At 38.3% G+C, this 20,087-nt stretch overlaps 4 protein-coding genes across 4 annotated transcripts; 3 read left to right on the top strand and 1 right to left on the bottom strand.

Moving 5' to 3' along the window:
- Nucleotides 1-257: 257 nt before the first annotated feature.
- Nucleotides 258-5,639, bottom strand: LOC145215671 (uncharacterized). Its single transcript, XM_080084417.1, has 11 exons — nucleotides 5,321-5,639; nucleotides 4,361-4,585; nucleotides 3,851-3,926; nucleotides 2,855-3,007; nucleotides 2,432-2,552; nucleotides 2,197-2,370; nucleotides 2,030-2,127; nucleotides 1,763-1,940; nucleotides 1,282-1,490; nucleotides 787-1,214; nucleotides 258-724 (listed from the first exon to the last, which is right to left on the bottom strand). Exons 1-11 carry the CDS (start codon nucleotides 5,562-5,564, stop codon nucleotides 471-473), a joined length of 2,160 nt encoding a protein of 719 aa, XP_079940543.1. The 5' UTR covers nucleotides 5,565-5,639; the 3' UTR covers nucleotides 258-470.
- Nucleotides 5,640-6,450: 811 nt separating this feature from the next.
- Nucleotides 6,451-7,986, top strand: LOC145215673 (protein Wnt-5b-like). The gene is made up of 2 exons (XM_080084419.1): nucleotides 6,451-7,061; nucleotides 7,469-7,986. Exons 1-2 carry the CDS (start codon nucleotides 6,520-6,522, stop codon nucleotides 7,815-7,817), a joined length of 891 nt encoding a protein of 296 aa, XP_079940545.1. The 5' UTR covers nucleotides 6,451-6,519; the 3' UTR covers nucleotides 7,818-7,986.
- Nucleotides 7,987-10,851: 2,865 nt separating this feature from the next.
- On the top strand, nucleotides 10,852-14,911 carry LOC145212947 (uncharacterized). Its single transcript, XM_080081194.1, has 5 exons — nucleotides 10,852-11,143; nucleotides 12,006-12,154; nucleotides 12,231-12,411; nucleotides 13,459-13,561; nucleotides 13,922-14,911. Exons 1-5 carry the CDS (start codon nucleotides 10,852-10,854, stop codon nucleotides 14,070-14,072), a joined length of 876 nt encoding a protein of 291 aa, XP_079937320.1. The 3' UTR covers nucleotides 14,073-14,911.
- A 67-nt stretch (nucleotides 14,912-14,978) lies between these two features.
- On the top strand, nucleotides 14,979-17,996 carry LOC145215672 (uncharacterized). Its single transcript, XM_080084418.1, has 5 exons — nucleotides 14,979-15,746; nucleotides 15,817-15,856; nucleotides 16,013-16,085; nucleotides 16,158-16,226; nucleotides 16,563-17,996. Exons 1-5 carry the CDS (start codon nucleotides 15,658-15,660, stop codon nucleotides 17,735-17,737), a joined length of 1,446 nt encoding a protein of 481 aa, XP_079940544.1. The 5' UTR covers nucleotides 14,979-15,657; the 3' UTR covers nucleotides 17,738-17,996.
- Nucleotides 17,997-20,087: the final 2,091 nt, after the last annotated feature.

Genomic DNA, 20,087 nt, shown 5'->3' with positions numbered 1-20,087 from the left:
CGGTAAGAACTATTCATTTTGGGTGAGGGTTTGTAAATGAAATACACAAGAATCTGGTCCAATTTACCCTTGTTGCTGCTTATATTCTTTTCAGAATCAGTTTTTGCATGATTGCATTAATAAGAATAACATTTGGATTTTTTCCCTTTGATAGCAGAAGAACTTATTTTCTTTATCTCCTCCATTGTTAAAGTATAACAATCCACCAGCATATAGAAAAGTGGTTGCTCATATTTTATCACTAAATTTGATCATGATTGTTCTTTTTGACCTTGTTTATTTGCAATGTAACCAGTATTTGTACAACAATTTGATTGACTGTACATAAAAAACACATTCAATTATGTACACCATTAGTGGTCCAATAGATGAGGTTAAACTAATTGGCCTTGATTTCAACATCATTAAATCCTTCAAACGTCCTCCAAGCATCTCACATGGCAGTTTACTAAAATCAGAGACATGGGTTATCACTGTGGAGGAGGTGGTGGTGGCGCAGGTGGCATTCCATAGTTTGGCATCATGCTAGAATAATCCATGCCACCCGAGCCGCTGCTTTCTTGACCACCAGGGGGCGGAGGTGGTACAGGACCTGGCCCTGAAGGCATTGGAGGTGGGACAGGACCCGGCGCCATCCCTCCAGGGGGCATTCCCATTCCCCACATTCCATAACCCATACCATAGCCCATTTGCTGCCCAGCCATCATCGAGGCAGTATTAGAATCTGTTCGTTAGCAACAGCATGTTTAGCATTGCTGAAAAATTGTTTTAAAATCATCTTATTACCTGCACTGCTACCAGAAGCCTTCGAGGTTTTTCCATTCTCACTAGATTCACCCTGCTCACCCCAGCTTTGCCACGGCATTGCAGATGAACCAGATGCTGGTGGGGGAGGGGGCTGTGGGGCACTGCTCGGGGGTGGAGGCGGGGGCTGGGTAAAGTAGTTTGATCCAGAGTTTTCGCCAGGTGGGCCATACATTGGAGGCATGGGGCCTCCACCCATCATGTTACCACTGTTGTCTTGACCAGGCATCCAAGGGCCCATGCTGCCATCATTGGAATTGCCCTCTCCAGGTGGTGGCGCATTACCATAACCACCATACGGGGGCATTCCACCTGGTGGACCCCACTGGTTTGGCCCTCCCTGGGGCCCGTATGGTCCCGGAGCCATCCATGGTGGTGGAGGACCACCCTGGTTCATCATTGGAGGCATGCTGTTACATAACAACAGCATGATTTGTATTATTTCAACAAATAATGCACATGTTTAATAACCCTTACTTGTTTCCCCTTGGTCCAAATCTTGGCCTTTGTCCTGGTGGTCCTCCAAATCGAGGTGGTCTTGCTCCACCACCCCATGGCCTTGGACCTCCAAAGCGATTTCCCTGAAAATTGTTAAAACCGCCTCTACCACCAGGTTGATTGCCTCCCTTGCCTTGGTTGTTGGATGGGGGAGGTCCCTCTCCAAGCTCAGCCATCAATGACATGTACTGTAAAATAGTGTTACAGTTTGGTAGAAAACAGACAAATCCAGTTAACTTAATTGCACAACCATCTGACCAGCTTTTTGATGCAATTAACCAGGTTACAACCTGAAGGTTTTCTTAACTAACAGCTATGGTTAAAGAATTATAATCTCTGCAATTAAATTGATTAACCAGATACATCTGAAAAATAAATAGTTGGTTAACCATTTATATCTTCAATAGCGTCATGTTTGAGGATAACCGATTTTTTGCATAACAAAGAAAAATGTATTTACCTCACTGTCCATCTTGGCTCGGTCAACCCCATCACCTGCACCACCCTCTCCCTGTTGAAGATTTTCACTTGGGTGTTGGCCTCTGCAATCCTGTGCAAGATGACCACGTCCTCCACACTTTGTACATACTGTAGTGTTGGTGATAGTCTGGTTTTCAGGCTTGAGCCAAGCTCGTTCCCTGCAAGAAAAATGTGTTTCAGTTGCAGAAGCCTTGTAAAAATGGCTATAAATGACATTTAAACACATAAAAGGGAAAATAACACATACTTGGGCATGAGGTCTTCACGCAAAGTTCCATTCAGTTTGGCCAGCTCCATTAATTGCAGTTTTCTTAAATCATTATCTTCTTCTGGCTGTTCAATTCCCTAAAAAACACCACTTTTAGTAACACTAGTAATATATTGCACAATATTTAAAATACTAGCCATCCTTACCTGCTTAATAATGTTTTGAATCTCTAGGACTGCTCTCTGGACATTTTCAACCGATGTTGATGAGACAAGAGCATGGAGCGGTTCATCCTCTCCAGGAAGAGGTTGTCCATCCTTTCGACCAATCTTTCCTTCTTTAACAGAACCTTTTCCACGGATCATGATTTTGCAGTTGCTCTGTTTTGACAATTAGTTCAGTTTACAGATTTTGTTACGCCGGAGCTTAAATTCCCTTTACCTCTTTTTCAATCTTTTTTAATGTGTTTCCTCTTGGGCCGATGAGCAAACCAACAAAGTTAATGTTGGGATTGACATCAGTTGGAATCATCACCCTCTCACTAACTCTTTGTAACATTGGCCTGCAAATTCAAAACAAACACCAACTCAACCCAATTCACATTTTTGCCAAGGTTACTGTATGTCACCAGCGGTGGGATCAAATTTTTTGTCAGCCAGTTCTATTACAAAAGTCATGTTTTTCAGCCGGTTCTGTTACAAAAAGTCCATTGACCGTAACCAGTAATGCTAACCGGTTCACTTATCTCAAAAAAATTCGTGAGATGATTCTATGGAATCGGTACAAACTGGCTGAATCCCACCACTGTATGTCACCCTTTCACTGTTTTATCCATACTAAATTACATAAAAACAAAAGTCTTACTTGTAGTCCATAGGAGGCTTATAGTCTGTGTTCAACTCCTGCATTTGCTGAATATACTTGTGACGTTCTTCTTCAAGCCGTTTTCGAGTGCGATACTCGCGTGTGTTCATCCTCTTGCCCTCACCATTATATATTGGTTCAGGGGACGGAGACCTGTACATAATATATTAACACAATTACAATGCTGATTGAAATCGCACCAAGGATGGTATTTTTAGCATGCCACTATATTAGAAGGTCCTATTTGCGCAGGTCTGAAATTTTTTCCTGAAAATCAGTGATTAATTGTGCCCTGTCAAATAAAGAGTGCAAAAAATTTTGTAAAGGTATTTGTGACAACACAAATACTGAAGGGTGGTAGTTGAGAACCTACAAAGCCTGTGGATTGGTTAGCGATTAAATTGCCTGCCACAAAACAAGGACAGAAAATTTATGGTTAGCTGCAAACAATTAGGAACAGATTACAATTTTGCAAATAAAAGTGCATTAAATTGACAGAATTTTATGTCTTATGTTAGGAATTGATACTATAATGTGCATAACAGTTTGCAAACGGAATTTGTTAGAGTAACGCCCACATTAGAGCTGTAAATTTACTTTATAGTTAGGAAAATACACAGTTTTTGTTTTAAACATTATCAGACATTTAGAGCAGGCCCTAAAGGTGGACAATTTAAAGTTGGTTGAAATAATATCTATATTTCTATAATTCAGTCCAGTTTTCAGTCGATACAAGGAATACTACACATTTTTTCATTTTGCTTTAAAATGTGTACTATTAATCACATAAAAAGTTTAGAAACAATCAAGTTTTACAAAACACATAAAGTTATGTTACAAAATAATTATCCTGGAAGGTTTAGCTGACAGCGGAAAGCAAAGCTTCCATACTTTCAGCATTTCCCAGTTTTAATTTTATACAAATCAGTGTTATTTGGGTAAAAGATAAAACCAAACGCTGCAGTCCAATGTTGCAGGTGTCGGTCAGCTTCAAACCTGTCCTCTGGATTCGGAGGGATTCCCATGTCTCCAGACTTGAGCTTTCTAGTGATGTCTTCGATCTGTAGCTGGACTGTTATTTTGCGGTTACGTGAAAGGAAAAAAGGAGGAAAAATGTCATTACAACAGCACACACAAAGTGCAGGGCATAACACAATGTGTAACAGCCCAAATCATAACAAGGTAAAAACATAAAACACACTATATGTACATTGACATTATATATTTGTTTATTGGCTATGTGCATTACATAGGTTTACTGTTGATCATAATGTGCTATTGAATGGTGTGTAAATGTTAGAATTACAATTGTAATGTCTATCAGCAATCAGCATTAAACCGAAAACACTTTTTTCGAAAGAATGAAAACACACCTTCCCAATAACACATTTAAATACATAGTTTATTTGTTTTAAAATCTTCTTACCTCCTCCCAAAATATAACACATTATATTAAATATTAAATTGAATTAAAAATACTGCAGAGACATAAAACTATTTGCTTACCTATATAAGCTTTCTGTTGCTGTGGTGTTAAATTGGCAGACACAGCAGCCGGCATCCCAGGAATTTCAGTCTTGGCATTGCTCCATCTACTTTTCTTTTTGCGTGGCCGGCCCCTGTCAACTTCTGTTGTTTGGCTTGGGGGCTTTTGGACAGCTACTTGGGGTTGTTGTTGCTGTGGTGGTGGAACCTGATTCCACGACTGAGGTTCTTCACCAGTATTAGCAGCTGAATAAAACACACAGTCCTTTTATTGTATGTAACTAAGGCAATTTTGGGCCCCATTTAAATGGTTTCACCAACGTTTTCCCTAAATCGTGTTACACTCACAATCAGCCAAACTTGATCTCTTTTGACCTCCTGCCACATAACACTCTATAATACGGTGTAGCTACAGTGCATTTATTAATGATACACCAGTTGTGCCTTCTACTGTTATAATCAACTCAATTTTTGAGGGGCACTTTTTATAACTTATTGTTTGCGTTGACTGTTTGTATATAATGTATAACATAACATTTACAGACCTAAATATTAGTGATGGGACGGGTACCCGGTACTCGGTATCGAACGATTTCAGTGGTATCGATACTCGAGTACCGAAGGTCCATTTACACCATAAGAATACGGGCAACTTTATGCCAATATTTGCTTCGGACAGCATAAAATTGGAAAAAAGTTCCGCAAGGTTACGTATATTTTTTTCACTATCGTATGGAGATTACATTTTTCTGCATGTGTGTGTGCACGCCTGTACACCGGCCATGACAGATAAATTAGTCAGTGATATACAACTAAGTACAACACTGTACTTAAGTACTCGGTACTCGGTATCGAAGGTATATACATGTGGTACTCGTACTCGGTATCGGTACTCGCTTCAAAACCTGGTATCGTCCCATCACTACTAAACATACCACACAACATGTAAAAATAGGGTACAAAATCAGCAACAAAACTTACGATTTTTCAGTTGTGCAAGTTTCGCCAGGTTTGCAGCAGCCACTTGGGCAGCTTTCAGTGCAATAGTGGCACTGTTGCTTGCACTGGATTCTTGGCTGGCAAATTTGGGTGGTGGTGGCCGTTCCTCCTCGTAACCACCAGGAGGCGAAGCAGTGAATTGACGCTTAGAACCAATGGCTTTGTTCCTTGTTCCCAAAGGAATTGCATTAGCCCCAGTAAAACCAGAGTTCTGCCTGCGTGACATTTTTACAAAGCCACCTACAAAATGCTGATGTCGAAAAACTCCTACAATAGTAACAAAACAAGCATATAACAATCTAATAGTAAAGGGTTGTCAGAACTCTGCACTTAAAAGAACATCCAGAATCCAGATCATACGTTTTATGTACTTCTTATGTTAATGTTATCGTCAGCAAAAACGGCAAACATAAAACAAAACAACGCATACAAGTAACAACTATGACAAAATCGATTGTAAATTATTTTCAAAACTTAATTAATTCTCAAAATTATAAAATTAACTGTCCACGGGCCACGGCTACCCCTGCATTGACGTAACGGTTTAAGAAAGAAACAATATGAAACAATTTGGTATACCAGAATGAAGTTACGTTAACAATTCTCGCACAATATGTTCAAAAACAACATTTTTAATGCAGAGCACAAACGTCCATGTTGTCCAGGTCCAACCAGCACGCAGCAATTACCCATAATGCAATTTGTTAAATTTATAGACCAGAAAATATTTTAGGGGCCATTGGGGTAGAAAAAAACTTAATTAGCAGAACAAATGAAATTCTTTCTTATTTACCACAAACAATAACATTTGCTGTGAATTGTATAAACAAACTTGTTTTGTGATTTCATGTAGGCTATGTTCCAATTTTAGCAAATATTTTCACCAAATGAACATGCAATCGGTTCGCCTGCAAATATTTGTTTGTACCCAAGGCGTTGAGCTGACGTATGTAATTTTCAGATTTTGCAAAACGGTGTTAAAGATTAGCAAGTAACTGTCATGTAACGACTGCTTGCTACAATTTCGCCTTTGTCTGTTATTGCTTGTACTGAAGTTGCTTGTGATATTGTCTCAGTCATAAAGTAGGCTGCGCTGCACCGACCTGTGTTCAAATCTACATGTATTGATCACGTTTATTTTTCAGGTAAATAAAAACTTTAACATCCCAATTTTGTTGGACATGGCATTGAATAGGAACTACTTTAGTATCGGATTTGCTTCTTTCGTTTTCATATCACTACTTTCAAAATGCTCGGGAAACTGGTGGACACCTTTCCTGAACTGCAATTCGATCACTGGGGCGACGCCAGCTTTATCCTGCAATGCTGAAACGCTAACACTAGAACAAAGATCTTCATGTCAACTGAAGAAAGATATTTGTGCGGCAATTTACGAATGCCAAAACCAGTTCAAAAATTACAGATGGAATTGTTTGATCGGAAAAAATCTTAAAAGGCCAACACGTGAAGCAGCCTATGTTCAAGCTGTCGCTGCCGCGGGTTTGCTTCATACATCGAACAGAGATTATCTATTGCCGTTTAATTGTTATTTAGACCTGTGGAACGATGATGTGGTGAATTACGCCTACAGTTTAGCTGCGGAGCTATTTAATGAAACTCGTACGCCAGAAAACAGAAACGAGAGAGCTGTTAAAAAGATGAGAGTTCATAACTTTAAAGTTGGGATGGATGTGGCAAAGAATTTGGCTGCACGTAAATGCAGGTATGGCATAATAGCTTATAGGTTTAGCTTGTTACATAAAAAAGATGTAAGCATACAGACTGTGGCAAATTAGAAGCTGTTAATTCTGATTTAAAATGCATGTGGTTAGATGGTTATTTTTTGTAACTTATACAGTATAAGTTATACTGTTAAGTTTGAAACGTTAATTACACAGATTTTTAATTGACTGATTTGGATCATGATTCACCCTGTAGGATAGCTGCATAGATGACAACAATTTTTTATGTTTAATTGTCGTTGTTTGTTTGGTGTAACATTTTGCCGAACTGCTGTAGGCTATTGCAGCGCCACAAAAGTTAAACCTAACTTTAATTCAAACATACTGATATTAAATACAACTATATTATTTTCTGCATCCTGCAAATTGCAATCTTGGTATTTTACAGTTGTACTGGACCGAGTGACTCTTGCACCATTGATTCCTGTTGGATGGTTGTGGACGTACAAGCGGTTGCTCAGGCACTTAAAAGCAAATACGATATGGCGTTCAAGGCCAAAATGAAGCGAAATAAATTGGTTTCATACCGCGAAGAAGGTGGTAAAATAACAGAGGGGAATCTTGTATACCTGGAGTCATCACCAGATTACTGCGAAGCAAGTAGAAGTCTTGGGTTACCGGGAACAGCCGCCCGTCAGTGTCAGCCCAACTCGCCGGAACCAGATAATTGCCAGCTGATGTGCTGTGGGCGCGAATACCGCTACAATTCCGAAACTGAGAACTTCATTTGTACCTAGTGTAAACGTATGAGGTTAACGATATCAGTTTTAATTTAGTGGCTAGCTGGTGCACCCCCTGTGTCATGCACCATAACTTGAGGAAAATCCTTTACAGAATATTAAATTTACTTTGGTGTAAAAGCTACTAATGGAATTATTGAATAAAAAGAGTGTTTTATTCCGAAAATGAGGGCAGGGATATAGTATGTCGAAGAGGCACATGAAAGGGTAAAGGAGTTTTGGTGTGGGGGCACTTGAGATTAAATGGTTTTATTTAAACCAGTCGTTTTCAACCTGAGAAACGCGTACACATTTCAATAGTTCACAGCGTACATATTAAACTGTCAGTACTTTGGCAAAAACACTGACTGTGTAGTGGGCGTCCCATGTAGGCTAACTCGGAGCAAACAGTATAAAATATGAGCCATTTATGACTTGCCCATCACTTTTTCCTCGGCAAAAGGGGACTAAAGGAATACTAACTAAATAACAAGTAAATTATGCCAGACGCGGTAAATTGGTCTATGTGAATGTCTAATATAGGGCTGTTGAATGTTATGTAACATTACGTTTTATTAGATAATTATATAGCTTCATGCAAACAGTCGGTCACTGCGTAGTGATAAAAACACAACGCGACTGTCTTTCAGAGTACAAACTACTGTATACCCAATTATTGCAATGCAGCGAACGTTCGAATTTATTTTATAGGAGGCCAGTCTAAAAATACGTCTGCATGGCTCACTGATCTATATAAACACTGGATTGTGCTACTGGCCGTCACGGTTAAAGCACTTTAAAGCGTAATAGCGGATGCTCCAGGAAGCCCTAAAAATATTTGCGGACAATGGTGGTGGAGTGTAAAAATGTCGATAAATCTTGTTTCAGGCAATTGTATAGAGATTTTTTCATATATGATCAGTATTTTGCTAGGAGTAACGTTTTTCAGAGTGTAATTACCAATAAATATGCGTAGATTAACTGTGAGGTGTATTGGGTGTAGGTGTGCTGGGAAAACGTAATTATCGTTGAAATAAATCATTACTCAGTGGTAAGTTGTTTTTGTGCAGTGTGAGTAGTTTTCGTCTTTTTTATTTTTTTACAATAATTCAACAAGAATGGCTCTTTCCTCACAACACTAGGATGTGTTACTTGGTGTGGCTTCACCATGGAGCACTTAATACCAGAGAGGCGACTGATTGATCACTCAAACTTAAATTCTACTATAACGGTTTTGGGTGAGAGAAATATACATATATTTAAAGCATTAACGTATTTTACAACTTTATTCTTTGAGTTTTTTGGGTAGACAAATACGGAATTGCAGTACCATTTTTTTTCTGAAGAACTGCTGCAAATTGGTCACGCTTGGATGAAGCGTTATCAAGTGACCGTTTTCATTTGTTTTTGCATAAAATACCCACTTGCGGTTGGCACAAATGCCAGGTCAGGATTGTTTCTGGTTATCCAACCGGCAGAAGGGAAAGTGAAGTCATCCTTTGGATGGGTAAAGTAGGGTAAGACGGGCGTTGCTATAGCCCGGATAACGAGTTGTTCTCCGTCTGTGTTGCTTGATTTGTACCGCCACGTCGTGTGATGGCAGTTGAAATCACCAGCGTAGGCCTAAATAGATGGGGTTAGAAACACCAGAAAGGACGAAGGTGACCATTGCGTTGGTGACAGACGGTGATACAGAGCCATTCGATCTCGGATGATGTGAGGCTCTTACGCGTCCAGCTCAGGTTTTCTCGTACGAACGTGGCGAGTCCGTATGTTCTGCTAGGGATAGATCCCGCTAACACAGTTTGAAAGTGTTAGCTTATATGATGTTGTCCGATCGGTTTCCTGGAGTAGGATTGTCGAGACTTTGTTGTTATTGGCAAGCTGCCCGATGATGTTCAGCTTACATGAAGTGAGTCCTTCCACATTTAGCTGCATGATGTTGAACTCAAGGCTATTACTACAAGGGCTTTCCCGTACAGGTTGTCCTGGGTTTGACACCTGTCTTTTTTGTGGACGTTTTTTTCTGGAATTTGAACCATAGTCCTTTTGACAGCATTTGTTCGACATCAGAAGTCGTATTTTCGCAGAGAACTTAATGCCTTAGCAGGAAGGCCCCGTGTATGCCCCTGGCATCCCATTTTGTTGTCACGTTACACTGTAAGAAATGTTTCAATAGTGCGGCGCTCGTCTTACTAAAAAGTTTATTTTTGGCCCTCAAAGCTGTTTGAGTTTGACACCCCTGATTTACTGCATGTTAACACACCGATGAACAGGCAACCAATTAGCCAGTTGCCATTGGATATTTTACCAGGTTAAGTGCACCAAGGCTGGCTGACTTGAGGTGCTGTTAGGGTCGCATCCGCTTGTAATTCTGGTTTAAAGTTTTAGTGTTGAAATTTTTTCATGAAATAGTGCATAGTTTTAGCAGATGATATATAAATGCGTAGTGAGTTTAAAAAAATAAAACTTTGTTTTTGAAACTACTTTTCTTAAATAAACCTGTTGGTATTGATTGTTATTTGCGTAATTGGTTACACTAGCAGCACTTTTAATCATTTAAGGTTAAATTTAGTGCATTCGTGCGATGCATCCCAGCTGATAATTAGCAATCCTGATTCCTGTTCCTAACTGCTCTTCCTTTTAAAAGTGATTAATTACGTCCGGGTGTTAAAAATTACGTCCCTTAAACAAGCAAGTCGAACATACCCAGTGGTTAAAAAAACACAAGATAATACATCAATAAAAGGAAAAGAAAAGTAAAAACACAACAGGTTTTTATAGGAACTGATGATGCCATTAGGCGAAATATATATTCCATTTCATTCATTGACGGATTTCGTAACTTGGAAAATGCTTTCCATTCTTAGTTATATTAGTTTGTAGTTGTTAAAAACCAATTAAGTTTTATTACATTTGGTAAAACTGAAATGCTACACGGCAGAGCCAAGTAGTAAGCATTTGTTGAAAGGCTATGCTCCAAAGGCAGTTATGTATAGCAACATAAGTTAAAAGGTTTGCATCTTTTGGTGCATTAAGTCTGGATTTGGTGATGTGTTTTACAGGCGTCCAACTCCTGGTTGTTCCAATTTACAACTTCAGTTGGACGATAAACGTTTCGTCTAGCGAGCTACAACGTCGGCAAATTGAGCTCACAGGAACACCTGAAGCGACCATGGGAGGAATCTTCCTCCTTCTCACATTCATCAGCTCTTTGTACCACCTAGTGTTCATGGGAGCACAGCGCTTATATGCTATCAAGTGGCCACTCACTTACCGGACGCAGAGTGATTTTCACGTCTACCTTGGCTTGATCATGGTTTGGGGATTGGCTCTTGTATCCAGTACAATGCCGGATATTTTCCATTTTAATTTGGCACTTTTTGGCAGTGCACATAGTTGTTGACTAAGAGTCGAATCCCTCCTATAAAAAGCTAAAATGTGCAGAATAGGAAGCACTTCACGTTGCTTGACATCAGACTTTCGACGGCTCACCGCTGAACCTGTTTAACTAAGTTGTCTTACCGCAGGCTGGTTTGTTTAATCCAGTGTTTCTTAACCTTTTTGGGATGGTTTCCCACTAAAGTGAATCACCAAGTTCGAATTTCCCACTCTGTTATTTTTATGATGAATTTTGTGCCCTACATTAACAAAAAAAATTATTAATTGATTGAAACTATTTTGTAAAGCGGTTTGGTTGGGACCTTAAAGGCTTACTGCAATCCTATTTAGTTTGAATAGTGCTTCAATGAGAGAGTAAAATAGTGAGGAATATTAAAGAATCTTCTCTGCTTGCAAAACTCAAATATTGCATCACAATCAACATAGACAGACATTTATTAGCGAACAATAACAAAGGCATTAATACTTTCAGACATGTCTGTGATGTAACAAACGGCCTTTGGATTTTTATCCGTCTGGTAAAACTAGGTGAAATTAATCTAACATGTTATTGCGAAAAAAACTGCAGTAAATTTACTTTCAACGGTTAATTTAAAGCCGGATTCGACCCACAGGACCGAGTTTGATTACTCCTGACTTACATGATTTCCCTCTAAATGCGTTAAATTTCCCACCGGTTAAGAACCACTGGTTTAATCCCTTCTGCGTAATGGTAGTGCTTGGCTGCCCAACTCTATTTCGTGTTACGGGACTCTAGTGTACATGGTGCACTATAATTTCTTAAGCGGGTTGCCTTTATTTCAGCATGGTTTCCTGGTTCTATCATCTACACATACCAACACAACATCTTTCTCTTCTATGGTACTAACACTAACAAACCGACACAAACAGGCAGTTACACCGGTTTGGTGGTTTTGATGGTTGTGTTTTTTGTCATCCCTTACCTAGCAATGGTAAATATAAGATTATGTTTATTTTCTCTTGTGCATTATATGTTTTATGTTGTATTTTCAACCACTGAAATTACAGCTTTTTACTGCCATGGCAACAATGGTGACGGTTCGAGGTAACATAAAGAAGTCAAAACAACTCAGGCACCAAAGTTCGGACAAGAAATCGAAACAGGAACGAGAACGAGATCAGAGTAAACGAGAAATCAAAATATTTGTAGTTGTTGGTTTGATGCAACTTGGATTCACAATTACCATCAGTAAGTTGGATTTGTCCACGTTTTATAAACTGTTGTTGCCAAATATAAATACTATTGAGACTAAATGATACTGTATAGTGTTTCTAAATAATGATCTTCATGCCAATACATTGCTTGTTGTTTTAACGTCCTGTTCTGGTTGCAAACAATATGTTTGAAAAAAGAGAATTATTCGATTCTTATTTTTTTACTTTTTGTTGGTATTTGAAGTCATTGTTATTTTTTTCTTTAAACGCTAAACACATAGTATTGTAACCAGGGAGTCGAACCGCTTGTCGTATGGGTTCAGGTTCGGTTCAGGTTCAGTTGGTTTTGTTTTGAACGGTTCGGGTTCGGTTCAGGTTTTTAAAAATGCATATTTTCGGGTTCGGGTTTTGTTCCGGTTTTGGCAAATTATCCGGTCCAAACCGGTTTTCGGTTTTTAAACCGGTTCAAATTTTTATTCGTTTTCATTTAATTCTACCCATCTTCTACCTGGCCTTATCAAACTCCAAAGGAATTTTGCCCGTGCACTGTTAGTTTTGACACGCCCTATAAGTGTTATGTCGTGTATTCTTCAGTACGCTGTTTTAAAAATGAAACCAAAATATAAAACAGACTGCATTTTTTACTGGTTCGGTTCCGGGTCGGGTCCAACGTCAAACAAAATATGGGGTTCAACTCCGGTTCGGGTTTTTAGAAAATCGTAATTAGCGGTTCGGGTTCGGGTTCGGGTTTAATGAAATTAACCGCTCAAACCGGTTTGCGGGTTCGGGTTCAGTTCCGGTTCGACTCCCTGATTGTAACTATCTGTGTCAATTAACTTTTGTATCAAAATAATTTCTAGTGATGACAGCATCCACATTATTACATTAACTATAAGCATATAAAACAGTTTCCCAACGCAGTATTTTTAAACTAATTTTTTAATCTAAAAAAGGAAAGCATGTATTCACTTTGTCTACTGTCCAAAATTTCCAGAAAACCCACTTGATGTCATCCAAGCTTCAACATCCAAATGTTAAAAAACTCACCCCTTAAGTTTAACAAACGCCTTTGCTTTTCCAGTCCCAGTTATTTTGGTCAATATTATTTTCTACAAAAATGCTTTGAACTGCAACAACATTTCGCTCCCGTTCATGATCTGCTTCTATCTGGGGATGACAAACAGGTATACTTAAGAAGTTTTCGCATTAGAAACAATCTCAGGTTTCTTATGTAGCGCACAGCAGCTGCATGTGGTATGTATTAAAGATGGCAAAAAGAACGTGAAACTTTATTCGATACGAAGTTTTCTATCTGCTTTCCAATTTAAAAGTGAAACCCTATTTTTCTTGTTTAGTCAAATTGGGAAAAGTTTGTATCTGTGTCTGGCCAATCAGAGTCCGGTTTGTATCTTTAAGTCAAAACAAAACTTTTTAAATCTAAGTTGTAGTATTCGCAAGGCTAGATGGTTTTAAATGAATTCCCAATCGTTACAAATTAAAAACGCTTTACAATTTATACTAATTATACTGTGTTTGTTTTTCAGCTTGGTGAACGTGATAATTTACAGTTTTCGCGACAAGACTTTTAACGAAGCTGCCAAAAAGCTTTTTGCAGTTTCAAGTTGCTGCCAACAAAAAAAGGAAACTTACCCAACGGTTTCCCACAAAAGTGAAAAAATATATACTACTGTCTGAAATATATCCTCTGGACATAATTACTTTTAACAAACACTTTTATAAATGCGATTTTTAGTTTGTAATGTTTCGTTGCGGATTTTGCACATTTTTTTGCCCACATCACAGGTTTTTATTCTAATAACGGCCGCCAGTGAATTCTGGAAGTCAAAAAGTCCAGCAGTGGGACACGTGGTCTACAACAGGGACGTGCAACTGTTCATCGCAATGGGTCAAGATTTACGTTTATAATGATGCTGAGAACCAGTCAAAAAACGACACATACATTTTGATAAAAAAATCATTATTTCAATGGTTTCCAACCCACAGTTAATGCCTCCACGACACGAGGGCCAGTAGGTTGGTTTCAGGGGTCCGTGAATTTAAAATTAATCCGAGTTCCTTTCGAGAGCTTCACCCTGTAATACAAAGTCGAAAATGCCAATGATTTAATACAAATAACAACTGCCTGAGATTTACCAGTGAAAAGCTCTTTGTAACACCTAGTGTTTATGTGATCACAGGGCTTCTATGTCATCAAATGGCCACTTTCCTACCGGATGCCAATGATTTAGTACAAACAACAGCTGCCTGAGATTTACTAGCAAAAAGTATAAACGATGGACTTCTTGACGAAAGTCTTGTTGCACGTCTCTTGTCTATATGATGTATGTTTGTGTAAATATAAAATGGTGTGTGCTTTTTAATGTCGCAAAGTCGGAAGCAAAATATCTAGCACAATTTTTTATCAATGCGAACATTTGATCTGATATACATTCGCACGGCTGTATGAATTTGCGTTGGCGCCTTTATACCGCCATTCAACCCTGGGTTTGTTGTTATCCTACTGATATACTTGACTGTTGACTGTATATGTGGTAGTCAGTGTTGACTGTAGGAATGAGTGTTGACAATGTTAAAAAGCAAAATTCTTCAACAGGGGATAGGTTAACAAACCACTGTGCGCATGTGCAGAATGCAGCAAGGCAAGAGCGTATTTTTCGTAATTTTTGCAGCGCTACTTCTCGGTATGGCATGTGCGTTTGGCAACGTAGGCTAATAGGCTATAGATTTCTTTCTAGATCCCCTTCAAATTTCCTAAACCTCGACCTTTTCAAATATTAATTGGGTTGGATTATATTCCAAAAAGACTTAAGCACAAAATATTTTCGGGTAGGCTACTTTCCGAGATGCTAAATCAGGTACTTTTTGTTTTCTTCTTTACCGTTATTTACCCCTTCAGGGAAGGCGACTCATAATTAAAGCTTCATTAAAATACTGCAAAAAGGAAAGGAAAAAACACAAAGAGTCTAAACGTGCCCCTTTAGGCAAAGAGTGCAATAAAAACCAAAGCAAAACAGAAGATACACATTTATTTTAAAATCTACACACAAATATAGACCATAGTGCTGCAAAACCTGTAACTCAGCACACAGGAAACTCATACAGAACTTACAAACGTTACACAACAAATTGTCACAAATCTCTTACTATGACGTCACACTCCATCTACCCAACAATTGAACTCATGGTAACTTACAATTTTGCTGCATTTTTCGGTAAATAAGAATTGAAAAACGGACGTGTTTTTATATTCTCTGACACAATGTTCAGTTTTAACCCTTATTTTAAGAAATGTGGCGCAGAAAACGGGATTTTTATTCCGATAAGTGCCCGAACGCTACAAAAGGAGAGGTAAGAAACAAAAAACATTGTGTTTAAGTTGGTTATGTAAGATTTTTTGCACAACATTCTATTTTTGCAGGTATTTTGACTTGGAACTTATGTCTGTCTCATCGTTTAAGGTAAAAGTTTGTTTGCTGTTAACTTCAAAACCTTACGGGAGCATGCGCAAAGATATCTATAGATAAGAGACACTTTATTTTTACATTTTATGTTACAAACCTTTCTACTGAAGATTATTTAAGGATAAACTTATCTTATGTATCTCCCACAAACAGGCAAAGTGCTATGAGCGTGATATTAGCAAAAAACGAATATTGAATTTTCCTAAACTGCCAAGTCCTGCTGCAGGTTTGTTTGCTGTTTTTAATGATTTACACAGACTTTCTTGCTAACTATTTAACGTTACATTTTGGTTTGCAGGCACCAGTGGAAAAAAATCCAAAAGATATGTTAAAAATACATCTTCTGCAACGAAGAAAAGCACAAAAGGTAAACGAAAGGATATATTAGGACAAACCTAGCATATTTCGCAACCACTAAATACCAATTAGGATATAAATCAGTTGGTGGAGTGCGAGTCGCGGAAAGACTCCTGTCGTGGGTTCGAATCCCACCGCAGGCTAGATGTTTCTAGCCTATTCTTTGCAATATGGTGGTGAATGCTTGGTGACCGGCTGATTCGGTATGGTGCCTTCAAAGGGCCTGGCATACTATGATACTAAATACCAAAAGCGATTTAAAAGTAAACATCTAATTTTAAATCCCTAAAGGTTACTTTGTTTTGTTTGTTTTTGAAAAAACTAAAGGTTACTTTGGTTCTTACAGGTTGCTTTATAGTGGGGCAAAATGGCTGCTGGTATCTACAACAAACCGGAGACTCACAGTTTATGGTTTTGCACCCAAAAGATGTTGTGCAACTACAAACTGGAAACCCAATGAGACCTGTTGCACCTTATATCCAGTCCACAGTTCACGGCAGCGAAGTTGCAACCTTCTGTAGAAGGATTTTGCTTGCTAAAACCCCTTTACTACCCGAACGAAAATGTCCAGCACAGAGCACCATCTCAATCCTCTCACAAACTACATTCATGCCTGAAAGTTACGAGGAAATAAAATACATCCCTGTAAAAAATATAGTAAAAGATTGCGCAACACAGACAGCCCCAGTGAAGCCCCGAAGGCAAAAAAATACATCTCAGCAAGGTCCACGTCCAAACATGGCAACCACAGTTCCTGTCAATGCAAGGGAAAGTTCCACCCAAACACCACCACCAAAACCACCGCGGCGAAAGATTTTGAAACAGCAATTACAAACAACACAGTCTAGAACACAAAAAACATTTTCAAAGGACCTACTTAATTCTCAGTGTGATGATCTTCATCAACAAAACGATCCAGATCAATGTGATGATGAGATTAAACAACACGCTGTACAATTAAGCCAGGAGGCAATTACTTTGGGGATGGTCGAAGTTGCCAATAGCCTCGAAGAAAATAGCACAGACAACGAAGAAAATGCATTAGAATTGGAAAGCAAGAATGTAGCAAATTTTCCGGGAGAGCACATTGCCATACCTCCAAAACAAATAGTATTGGTGCAACAAGATTCTACAACGAAGGTTTTACTAAAAGACAATATCTTAGCAACAGCTACAACAGACAGAAAACCCGACCTGGATAACAACACTGAAAAACAAACAAACGAGGAGCTGACAACAATGACCCCAAGTCACCTTGAGCAATCCAAAGAAGTTTCAGATGAAAGCAAGACTGTATTAATGATGAGCAACAAAGAAAAACGACAGAGTTATCAGAGAGACAAAACACTTTCTAAAATTCGACTGGTGTACAGAGAGCCTGACATTATTGAAGAAAAAGATGCAGAAAATGGTAGAAAAGAAAACCAATTCCTAAGTCCAATTAAAACGCCCGACAAAAACACAAAATTTATGAAACGCAAGAAGAAAAGGCGTGGTTGCATTGGCTGTTGCGTGCAGTAATTGGACGACTTGACGTTACAAGCTGCATTGGTTTGACTAAATGTTCTGAAGCATGGCATCCATGTTATGCAGCAACATTATACGGGGGCATTTTATACACAAAAAAGGCCAAAAACCGTTTCTGCATTGTTATATTGTCGTTGAATTGTTGCTGTTTATCGCAATTTTATTTCCGAACCTTTTCGCTGTTTTATTTCGCCATTCCGTATAATTGTTTAAAAGTCGCCTAGTATTATAATAAAATATTTGTGTTACAATATTTTTATTATGGATTATTGTGCAAAAATAGGGAAAGTATTCAAAAGAAGTTGATTTACATAATAAATCGAGTATTTATATCACGGATAGGACGTGAATAGGTATTTGTCGATGCAAAGTTATTATTAATTTAAAGGTCATCTAAAGTAGAAAGATTGTTTTTTTTAATATAAAAAGCCTGCGGACAAAAAAACAAAACAATATTTAGTATAGGAGTGAAAAATTGGTGAATCTAACTCAAAGTACGAAAACAATTTTAAATACTTTGCAATGTGCCAATTAATAAGGCATGAAAGTCTGGATTCGTGTACTTCAGAAAAGATCGCTGTTTAAAATGTTTGTCATTAATGGGACCGATAGGTAAACCGCAATAGGTTAAGCAATTAATGACAAAGATTCACAGGGATCAACCCAATGTACTAGTCTGTCATGTGGCATTTCAAAAGGTTTAAATCACTTTTACTTGACATTCTTTACTGCATTGCGCTGCTCCGTTACTTCTAACCCACTTACCAAGCACAAAGATCTTGCCGCTGTGTGTCGCTGTTGACACACAATGGTAAGGAGAAAGAAGGGCCGCTTTCATGGTTCACTGATTCGTGTCAGGGTTGTAGCACTGAACCTACATACAAGTATAACGCAGTTGTAGAAATTTATCTTAAACTTACCCTTTGGGTCTCGCATATAAAACAGTTTCTCAACTAGTCATGTTAAGCCAAATTTTAAATCTAAAACAGGAGCGCATGTATTCACTTTTTCTACTGTCCAAAATTTCCAGAAAACCCACTTGATGTCATCCAAGCTTCAACATCCAAATGTCGTTACAAACTATCCCCTTAAGTTTAACAAACGCCTTTGCTTTTCCAGTCCCAGTTATTTTGGATAATATTCTTTTCTACAAAAATGCTTTGAACTGCACCAACATTTCTCTCCCGTTCATGATCTGCTTCTATCTGGGATGACAAACAGGTATACTCAAGAAGTTTTCGTCCTAGAAACAATCTCAGGTTTCTTACATGTAGCGCACAGCAGCTGCATTTGGTATGTATTAAAGATGGCAAAGAGAACGTGACACTTTATCCGATACAAAGTTTTCTATCTGCTTTCCAATTTAAAAGTGAAACCCTATTTTTCTTGTTCAGTCAAATTAGGAAAAGTTTGTATCTGGTTCTGGCCAATCCGAGTCCAGTTTGTGTCTTTAAGCCAAAACAAAACTTTTTAAATCTAAGTTGTAGTATTCGCAAGTAGGCTAGATGGTTTTAAATGAATTCCCAATCGTTACAAATTAAAAACGCTTTATAATTTATACTAATTATACTGTGTTTGTTTTTCAGCTTGGTGAACGTGATAATTTACAGTTTTCGCGACAAGACTTTTAACGAAGCTGCCAAAAAGCTTTTTGCAGTTTCAAGATGCTGCCAACAAAAAAAGGAAACTTACCCAACGGTTTCCCACAAAAGTGAAAAAAATTTATACTACTGTCTGAAATATATCCTCTGGACATAATTACTTTTAACAAACATGTACAAACAATTTTTTTCACTTTTATAAATGCGATTTTTAGTTTGTAATGTTTCGTTGCGGATTTTGCACATTTTTTTGCCCACATCACAGGTTTTTTTTCTAATAACGACCGCCAGTGAATTCAAGAAGTCAAAACGTCCAGCAGTGGGACACGTGGTCTACATCAGGGGCGTGCAACTGTTCATCGCAATGGGTCAAGATTTACGTTTATAATGATGCTGAGAACCAGTCAAAAAACGACACATACATTTTGATAAAAAAATCATTAGTTCAATGGTTTCCAACCCACAGTTGGTGCCTCCACGACACGACGGCCAGTAGGTTGGTTCCAGAGGTTCGTGAAGTCAAAATAAAACCGAGTTTCTTTCTAGAGCTTCATGTTAACTTCACCTTATAATACAAAGTCAAAATGCTAATGATTTTGTACAAATAATAACTGCCTGAGATTTACTAGTGAAAAGTATAAACGATGGACTATTTGACGAAAATCTCGTTGTACGTCCCTGGTCTAAATGATGTATGTTTGTGTAAATATAAAATGGTGTGTGCTTTTTAATGTCGCAAAGTC

Source organism: Phallusia mammillata, chromosome 2 (genome assembly GCF_965637545.1).
Source record: "Phallusia mammillata chromosome 2, kaPhaMamm4.hap1.1, whole genome shotgun sequence".
In the NCBI taxonomy this organism is placed as follows: Eukaryota; Metazoa; Chordata; class Ascidiacea; order Phlebobranchia; family Ascidiidae; genus Phallusia; species Phallusia mammillata.
Note: the sequence above shows the minus strand (reverse complement) of the source record. Positions and strands in the feature narration are given on the sequence as shown.